Below are 10,697 nucleotides of genomic sequence, written 5' to 3' on the forward strand. Positions count from 1 at the left end.
GCGTACAATTTTTTTCGCCACCAATCTCATTAAAATTTGTAAGTAAAAATTTTGTTTAGTCCTTGGAACTTTTGGCAAAATTTATGGCAAATTAAAGCATCGAGGTTCTCAACAGCAACCTGGATGGGCTAAGTTGATAAATGCATGCATATGTATGTATGTACATAAGAACCAGCCATGTTACAGCGCAAGTAAGATTTCATTGATGGAAACAAGCAAGAAGCTTTTAATGGCGTCTCGATTACAAATGATAAAGGAAATCTATTTTAATCATAGTTAAAACGAAGTAACGTCAATCAATTAAATAGATCGTTTTCTAAGTGTTCAATAAATTAGGTTTCAATTAGAAAAAAATACTCTTTTATATTATTTTTGCTGTCAATCACATATAGCATTGTTGTAACATCAGTCAGCACAGATTCTTGACTTCTTTGATTAAATCAGCAATCAATTAAAAAGAGATTATAGTTATTATTTTTTATTCGGTTTTAAATTAATATTTGTAATATTTACGCTTTCGCACTCACATGGCAAGCAAAAGCACATTTATACAACTAATTGTAACTTAGTCTGTTATCAGCACTTAATCGTTCAACGTGCTCCAATTTTACAATTATTTGAAATGTTAACAGAAATTTTGTTGTGTATTTCTGCAGTGATTTGCCTATATTTTTCCTATCGTTATGCTGTGGGTCGTCCGGAAGGATTTCCACCGGGTGTGTTTTGTGAAATAAATAATTGGCAATAAAATTTACATTTATTTAGTTTCAATTCAATGGTAATTTAAATGCATTTTTGGTTTCCTGTTTTGTATTCGAATCAAAGGACCTCCCCGCATACCGCTTTTCGGCAGTTATTTATTCATGATGTTGGCGAATGCTAAATATTTACATAAAGGAGTACTGAAATTTAGCAAATGGTATAAATCGGATATAGTGGGCTTTCATGTTGGCAGCCTTCCAGTAGTGGCGGTGCATAATGCCGAAGGTGTCAAAGAAGTTTTGAATAGAAAGGAATTTGATGGACGCTGTAAGCTATATATCGGTGCAATGCGAACGCCAAGTCATGAATTTTTTGGTAAGTTTATTAAAGCTAAAAAGGAGCAAGATTGTGGCGTTTAGTTATAAATATTATGTAATTGAAAAGATGAACATGTTTTTGTGCCTTTGAGTATTTTGGTTCTCAACATATTGGTAAGGTTACGACTATCTGTAATTTTTAAAGATTAATAAATAATAAACTCCTGGATAATACTGAAATTTTGTGAAAACATTAAGGCAAATTTGGAAAACAGGAATCACAAATAAGCACAATCTTTTCAGGATTTTCGGTGCGCTGATTCCGATACACACCTTTAGTTTTCTTTTCATTTGCCACTTATTTGAGAATTTTAGCGGATCGCGCATATTTTTTAGAATAATTTTAAATTCAGAGCTCTGCTATTAATTTGCTGCAGCCGTCGTAATTTTCTTTCCATAGCTCTGCCTCCACGTGAGTCTAATAAGCAGGGAACGGACCTAAAAACCTATAAAAAATTCAAGATAGACAAGAAAAGAGACTAGAATACGCAAAAAATGCAAAATAAGGCACCAAAAAGGACAAAAACCGAAAAATAATCTAAAAATTCATTTATTTTAGAAATGCTTTTTGACTCACAAAACTTCAATCACTATAGTCGTAGTAACATTGAACCACAAGATGCACTTTAAAGTTTTCTGGCAGCATTTTCATTAGATTTTCGCGAAGAAAAAAAGCCTTGAATATACCAAACGTGCGCTCGACCTGGGTGGATACAAGTGGCGCACAATTTAAATATAGAACGTTTGAAACTTTCATATTATCAGGAATAAGATCTTTTTCCTTGCCTTTCACAATTAAAGGTATAAAAGGCAAAAAGTCAAACATCTTAAAAACGGCATAAAGGCAACATCAAAGGAGTATATACGGAATCAGGGAAAGCTAAATCGAGGACATTCCTAATCTAATATACTCCATCTTTTCAGCAGAAAACCGTTGCCTGCTAACAAAAGCCACCAAAATATAATATTGGGCATTAAAAACACATACAATTACAATTGACACGTTTCTATTCCATAATTTAGGCATTTTCTTTCGAGATGGCCCCGTCTGGAAAGAACAACGTCGTTTTATTTTACGTTTTCTTCGTGATTTTGGGTTCGGACGCCGTTTTTCTGAGCTGGAGTTTGTCATGCAAGAGCAAGTCACTGATCTTTTGGATCTTATACGAAATGGACCACGCTATCCGCACGAGCATGAGCTGTCCAAGCCTGGCGGCTATAGAATTTATATACCAAATGTGCTAAGCCCCCTTGTAGCCAATTCATTCTTTCACATTCTTCTGAATGAGCGGCGCACACGCTCAGAGCAAGCAGTGTTGTTGCATTTGGTCAAGATGGGTATGCAATTTCAACGCAAAGCAGATGATTATGGTAAAATGTTGAGTATTATGCCATGGATACGTCATGTCTTTCCGAAGGCAAGCTCTTACGAAGCGCTTATGGAAGCAAATGTTTTCGTGTACAATCATTTTGAGAAGATCGTCGATTACCACCTGCGTACCTATGATGAATCATTTGAGCGAAATTTCGTTGATTTGTATATTAAACAAATGAAACTGGAAAATGCTGAAGGACGCTCAGATTGCTACAATCGTGAGCAGTTCATCATGGATTTGGTAGACTTTTCTTTCCCCACCTTCTCAGCTACCGGTGCACAAATGGGATTCCTCATACAATATTTCTTGCACTATCCAGAAGTATTGAAACGCGTGCAAGCTGAAATAGATTCTGTGGTGGGAAGAGGACGACTACCAACGTTGGAAGATCGGCAATATTTACATTATACTGAGGCTACGCTGCGCGAGGGTATGCGCATTGAAACTTTGGTGCCATCTGATTTCCCACACAGAGCACTAGAGGAAACTGAGTTGATGGGATTTAAAATACCAAAGGTAGTGATTTGTTCAGGTTTTTCGAATTACTAAGATATTTAATTGCAAAATGAAACATATTTTTGAATATATTATTCAAGGATACAGTTGTGATACCGGGACTTTATGCTTTTCATTCGGATCCACGCGTATGGGGTGATCCAGAAAATTTCAGACCTGAGCGTTTCTTGGATGACAATGGGAAACTATGTTTGAAAAAGGATATTACTATGCCGTTTGGTGCTGGTTAGTCATTATGAAATACGTTTATATTAACTAAATAGTAAAACTTATATGATCTTTATTTTTATTAGGGAAGCGTCTTTGTGCCGGCGAAACTTTTGCTCGAAATATTATGTTCCTAATCGTGACAGCACTGTGCCAAAATTTCAACTTTATTTTGGCTCCTAGTGATAAATTGCCTGATTTATCAAAAAATTTAAACGGTCTCTCTACATCGCCACTAGACTTTTGGGTGCAAGTAGAGGAAAGAAAATAGTGCTTTTTAAATTAAATGGATTGAATAGATTTTGTTATTGGCGTATATCTATATATACATATATACATACATGCATATACATATGCATACTACATTCATGCTCCGTATTTACTTAATTTGGACACTGAAAGTGTATTCCTGCTTTTTTGAACCAGGGATGGAAAATAATCATTATTTTTTAGATTTAAATTAAAAATTTTTTAGGTATCCACTGGGAAAATAGGTAAGTACCTTCTGCTGAAGGGTCATATATAAGTACTACCCAGGTAATTTCTGGAGCTAAACTCTTATCAAAAAGGCCTTTCTTTCCTTTTTCCTTAATTTTGTGTATGGAGTGGCACAAATTGAAGGGCCTCTGCTTTCGCTACTCAAAAAAGAGCTTTCAGAAGGGCTTTTGTAGGACGCCTTCTGAAGAAGTTCTTTTAAAATTTTTTCTTAATTCATAAAAATCATACTTCTTTAAGGGATTTATTTATGGTTCATATCAAAAAGTTTTATTTAGACTTTAAATGCCTATTTGTAATGCTAAGTAATAAAAACATTTATTTAAGTACATTCGCGTAAAGTGTAAATAGGAAAAACCTTTCTAGGAGGCATGCAGGGAAGCAGATTATGGCAGCCCTATTGTAAAGTGGCTGGGAAGTATGTATGTATGTCTGATACAAATTTTACACAACACATGTATTTGAATGATGATCTGTACATTACAATTCATAATCATGTTTTCGCCTAATCATAAAAAATTTATGAATCGAAGCGCCCAACATTGTAAAACGCCTTCTATTTTTAAATCGCCATTTGTTTACTTTTTTGTGTTGTAAATAAAAATTATTTGTCATTTCAACAGAAAATAATTAAAAATTAATGACAAGGGTTTATGCAGGGTGCGGTAGCATGCAGAAGTCGAGTCGTTAGGCATTCGGCATGTCGAAACGATTACTCCACTAAGATTAGGCGCATATGTGCGGGGTGCCTAATGCTTCATTGTTGCAATATTTTGTGATAAACGTTTCCAAACTCGCTTTCGTCTCTGACATCAATAAATCTAAAAACTGGGTAGTTGGTAAAAACAAAATTAAAAATCCGAAACTTATCCATATTGGGTGATCTATACACTCATATAACTGATAAAATTATAACCAATACTGTTCCTTGGTAATGTGCCACAAATATTAATAACTAATTATGTATTCTTACTAAATAACTTAAATATAAACGTTTTCTATACCTGCAACTTTTTTAGCTTTTTATTTGATTTTGACATACAATTTTTTAAATCATGATAAGACGTAATCATACGACCTTTTCAACGAAAAAAGGGAAGTATCTCTCAAAAGACAAGATGAAAACAATTCAAGTAAGTACTCGATACTTTGCCGATACTGAGTGGGTATCGATACTTTCAGACTTTGGGGTAGAAGTACTTATTAGAGTGATACCTTAGTGGTATCGATTGAACCCTAGTCGCAAAGAATTTCCAAATTTGTTTACTTTGCCCATGTAGTATCTCTGCGAACCACCAGTAGCATTTATGTTGAAAATAGAAATAGGTTCTTTCTTGACCGGTTGCGGAAATGCTTCTTTTCATAATGAAAAACATATAAATATTTAACTCTTAATCACTAATTAGGTACTAACGAATTTGATTATAAAAATTTAAAAGAAAAAATTCTGAACAAGCTTTTTAAATTGAATCTCCTATAATTGAAATCCGGAAATCCGGCCGGATTTAAGCCAGTATCCGGCCAGATAGTAGGATAACAGAAAAAAGGCCGGATTCCGGATATCTACCGGATACCCGGCACATCCCTAATAATTACTTTCGAGTAAAAAGGTAAAAATTAATAAATAATATTATTTATTCTTAAAAAAAAATAAAAATCAGAAAATAATAATTAAATGTTGATTAATATTTTTTAACTTATAATGATTACCATCCCTGTTTTAAACTCAAAAGCTGTTTTTAACATTGATTTGTCTCCTATTTAGCCAAAATATACCTACATATTAATTTGGGCAGAAACGGGGATACACTACGAATGTTAATCCCGGGATCCCGGAATCCCGGCTTTGCTTATTTGCCAAGAATCCTGTGATTTTCGGGATTTGTAATTTGCTCTGGTGGCAATAACAGAAACTCCTTTTGTTGACCAGTGATGGCTATATTTCTTTTTCATTTAATAAATAATACTTTTTTATAAATGTTTAGCTCATTATACATACATATAGACGTCAGTAATTCAAACATGATTTAAAAAATTCAGTGAAATCTGCTTAGAGAAAAAACATGGATATCAAATTAAATAGAAAATTCCGTATAATTTGAACAGGTTCAATTTTTTGGTGCATGAGGATTGGTGAGTATTGTAAATGTCCTTTTAAAACTTTATACTTGAATATCCTTGAAATTTTGAATTATTTGTTTATGAAAAAATTATATGTTAAGGATTTATATAAACTCGATAACATCCTCGAATTTCGTCCTTCTACCTTTCTATTTTAATTCTAAAGAAATTTCCCCTTTCATTTCGTATACATATTCTTATTCTACACTGCATTGGATTTTTAAAATAATTTTTGGAAGTAATCATATCTTTGAAGTTGTTTAAAAAATCCCGACGTTAGAGAGAAAAAACTCAAATCGCATCCTTACTATATTTGGCCCATGAATTCGCGAATACATAGATTGATTTTTGTGTGCAAAATTGACAATTGCACGGTGTTATATGGACATATAATGTGGTAGATATTTATTACAAAATTTTAAACATTAAATAAACAAAAGAAATATAGACAAAACTGGTCGATATAAGGAGTTTATTTTATTTATTTGTAGCAAACTCGGCATAATTATTGTGCTTGCCACGTAACATCAAGCGCTGAAAATTATTGAAACCGGACTAAGATTACGCCCACTTTTTATATAACGGTAAATTTTAGAAATGCTTGAAACTTCGATAATTCGAAATTTAAGGACTCTAATTTACTCAAAATTTATACTAACAAGACACCCTTAAAAAGAAGTAATACTGTTATGGAATTTTGGGAAATGGGCGTGATACCTTCTAAATGAACGTCCTTTCGAAGATGTTTGAAATAGGGGTAAAACCACCCCTGCTTACCATGTAGCGGTAGTTTTCGGAAAGGTGAAAAACTATATTTAATACTTGCGCCGGGTGTTTAATGTTCGGCTCCGCCCAAACTTTAACTTTTTTTTTTCTCTGGGGTTATGTGAAGCCAAAAGTCGTCATCGCACATCCAGACATGATTCAAAACTTGGAAGCGTAATTCGCGTGATAGTGGCACCATCGATAGTATTTGACAGTTTTAAAAAGCTATGGATAGTCTTCGATAGTCTCCTAAAAAATAAACCATCATACGTTAGTACTGTATTTATTTCTTTATTTTTTTCAAGTCTTTGAATACAAATATTCTTACATGGTTAATTGGTTCCTAGAGAGAATTTTTTAACTGCCGTATTTATTTTTGTACGTAAGTATTTATGTACATACAGAAACACTTTCACATGTACACCTATGCCCAAAATATTATAAATAAGACATTTTGTCCAGTTTGATTATTTTTTCGTTCGTTTTTCGTTGTTTAAAGTTCATTAATTTTTTATAAGAGTATAAAAAAGGCCATATTAATGTATGTATACCTTGTTTATACCTACGCAAGAACCGTATTTTCAAAAAACAAATGTGACTCAACACATATTTCTTTCAAGCGTTTATACCTATGCCTTTACAGCGCACTCGCTGAAACCGTATTCATAAGAATACAAAATTTGTTGTTTTATTTCGATATTTCTTTAATAATTGATTTGAGTGATTGACCGAAATGGAAGCGAACAACAATTCAAATTTATTTTAATACCAATTCAAATTAAAAACGGGCTGTAGAAGGAAAACCAGTGCTGTGTTTATATCTGTTTTCTAACTGATGTAAGAAATAAAAAACCGATTTGAAATCAAATTCGAGTCAATAAACTTTTGAAATTTGGTTTATGCATCCGTTTTGAACCACAAAGAAGTGGATAAAAGCGCTTTATGTGTCGGCATAAACAAGGTAATAGATTTCAGACTACATAAATATGTATGAACATGCGAAAAATACAAGAAAGCATCAAAATTTTCAATATGTATAAACATAATTTTTAGAATAACTTTTGTTATGTAGTTTTATAGTCCATTATATTTTAGTATAATAAAGTGCAAGTTTGAAGCTGCTAACAAATCGGTTTGCTTTTTGGCAATTTTTTTTTTTTTGCTAACAGTGTTACGCATTAACTTCCGTACAAAATTGGGGATTCGCCAGACGTGTTAACCGTCGTAAAATCTTAAAGTTAAAATTTTTGTATGTAAAATAATAATTAAAATGGTTTTAAATGATTTCTCCACCGAAACGTATTTAAAATATACAATTATCCCTCCCCTAAAACCATTTTAACCGTTATTTTACATAAAAAAAATTAATTACGAATTCGATTACGCATACAATTTTGTATTTTTTGTTTATTAATTTTGGAATTTGCCCCCCTGCCCCTACCTGGCTACACCCTTGGCTCATCGTTAAATCGTATGCGGTGTTAGCCATCGCCAACGCAGCGTCTTTTTCTCGAAAACTTCAAGAGCCGCTTCACCAGATCTGTGATTTTTTACGATGAGAGAGGACTTAACTTTTTAACTTAGTAGCACTTATTAGCAAGAGTGATTATCCGTTGCATTTCAAGGATGACATTATTATTGGTGTTAATAGTGGTTCCCAAATAAACGAAGTCGTTTACCTTTTAAAACGTGACGTGAGTGCCAAGATGCTTATGTTCTGACTATTTTTGTGATGACACAAGTTAATTGTCGTCGTTCAACCACCGGGCCCAGTTGCTTTGCTTCTCTACCTAATTCCGAGAAGGCAGAACAGACGTAGTCCTTTTTTTACCGATGTCGATGTCGTCGGCATACGCCAGCATTTGTAGGCAGTTGTAAAAACCCAGCAAAAACTTTCTCTTTTCTGGTAAGTACTTATTTTTGTATCAATAGAGTAACGCTTTACAAGTCGCTCTAAAACAATCTTCGCATACCCATTTTACTCAGCCTTATTAGTTTCGCGAGGACACTAAATTCAGTAATCGCGGCATAAAGACAACTTCTTTTTGTGCCGTCGAAATCCGGCATATCAAGCTCTTCCAATCACGTATTAAGACCTCCCTCTTATTGCGGAAAAGACATCTCGCTTCCCTCCTCATTTCACTATAATGCATCTCCTTGACACTCATCAAACCAGTTGTTCTTTCGGGTTCGATGGAATCCGCCTAGTACTGTCGGTTTTTTTGCAAATGAATTGGCCGTCTGTTGTGATTGCAGCTTTTATACCTTGAGCTTTCCTTGCATTGTTGGGCGCACATTTTTTGCTGCACAGAGGCGGGTTCGAATTTTGGCTGCAACAAGAATCGCTGTTTGGCTGAACACAGACATGTCGTTTGATGGATGCTTTTATGCTGGAACCAAGCACTCCAAGAGATCCTTCGATGCTTCGTCCCTCGCTTCCTTCCGTGCGATATATTTATAAAAGTTTTCTCGTGAAAAATGGCGAATTAAACGTTGTACTAATTGATTTTGATAATTCTTATATTCAACTAAAACGAAACTAACATGTAATAAGTTTCTAATACGGCTTTTGTCATACATTTGCCTGGAATAAAAAAAAAATTTTCAAAGATTCGAAGGATAAATCTGCTAGAAGAGCTTTTCACTTTCCTTAATATTGGTATTTTTTTCAGGGACCGCAAATAACGATTATCCCTTGATATTTCAACTCCAAAAATCACGCTGAAAGAGAAATGCTACGTGCATAAGGAGTAAACCAAAATATTTCTTATTACTCGGAATACCTTCAGCGGCACTGATTTTTATTTTTTAATTTTTACTTATAAGAATGAAGTTTAAACATTATATTTTGAGTGTTATTTTTTACTCAGAAAATAATCGTTATGTTTTGAGTTTTATTTTTTGCTCGGAAAATAATCATTACGTTGTAGGTTTTATTAAATTAAGTTTCTGAGCAAAAAATAAAACTCAAGAAATAACGATTATTTTCCGAGCAAAAAATAAAACTTTAAACGTAACGATTATTTTCCCAGCAAAAAATAAAACTTAAAACGTAACCATTATTTTACGATCAAAAAAATAAACTTAAAACGTAACGATTACTTTCCGAGCAAAAAATAAAACTCAGTTAATAACGATTAAAAAGTGATTTTTATATTAAAAGTTAAACCCGTTACGGTCCCTATTTTTTTTAAACAAAAAAATTTTTTAAGATCAGATTTCTTTCACATTTTTCGAAAAGATAATTACTAATTTGCAGTCTAAGCTGGGATATTGAATTTGTTAAGCATTTTTTATGCGATATTTCTTCTATGGACTGTTGGTAGGAAGCTGCGATTTTCGTTTCTGAAAAAAACCGAAGCTGTAGAAAAAAAAGAATTTGTTTCGCAATTGGTTTGGCTAATATGGAAAATGAATAATGATTCAAAAAATTTAAGTAACAGAAGATGGTACTTTAACGAACTTTTTATCCTGTATAATTAAGTTATGGTCACAATATTTAAGCCATACATAATTGTAATAAGCAATGAGTTTGAGCCAAGAGCCTACTTCAAATTTTAACTCTGCAAACATACATACATATGTATTTATTTCGCATTTTTTGAAGTTCCTATTGCTATACCTTCAGAAGTATATTAGCGTTTTTTTTATATTGACGCGTCTTCATTAGTAAATGGTTGCCACCATGACTTAATAATGAAAGGTTTCGTAAGAAAAACTTACCCTCACTCTAATTGTATAAATGACACTCCCACCCTGCTCCTAAAAACGAAAATAATTATGTTTTTTTTCAAATTTCTTTGCAAGTTTTAAGAACATTTCCAAACTTTTAATAGTGAAATTTTTACTTTTTAAATTCTTCATTCGCTGGCGACAACAAGACAAAATGGGTGAGAATCGTTGGCCTACACAAATTCAATGTTTGTCGACATTCACGGATACCTATTGCTTCTGCCAATTCGCTGGAATGTAAAGCGCACAATGGTTCTGGTAAATGAGTCAACGAAGGTACTAAGGCTTGACCTACGCAACACAATCCTGGTGTCTCCGAATGAGACTTTAATAATAATAATAGATGGCGCTTACACATATCGCACACTAAATCAAAAAGCGTCACAACTCAAAAAATGTGAAATGT

The 10,697-nt window shown here is 33.3% G+C and overlaps 1 protein-coding gene across 1 annotated transcript; it reads left to right on the forward strand.

The window, feature by feature from the left end:
• Positions 1 to 383: 383 nt before the first annotated feature.
• LOC118737908 (probable cytochrome P450 304a1) lies at positions 384 to 3,566 on the forward strand. The gene is made up of 5 exons (XM_036468728.1): positions 384 to 716; positions 826 to 1,077; positions 2,103 to 2,971; positions 3,052 to 3,196; positions 3,265 to 3,566. Exons 1-5 carry the CDS (start codon positions 623 to 625, stop codon positions 3,447 to 3,449), a joined length of 1,545 nt encoding a protein of 514 aa, XP_036324621.1. The 5' UTR covers positions 384 to 622; the 3' UTR covers positions 3,450 to 3,566.
• Positions 3,567 to 10,697: the final 7,131 nt, after the last annotated feature.

This window comes from Rhagoletis pomonella, unplaced genomic scaffold (assembly GCF_013731165.1).
Source record: "Rhagoletis pomonella isolate Grant_MI unplaced genomic scaffold, Rhpom_1.0 Rhpom_scaffold_00004, whole genome shotgun sequence".
Lineage (NCBI taxonomy): Eukaryota > Metazoa > Arthropoda > Insecta > Diptera > Tephritidae > Rhagoletis > Rhagoletis pomonella.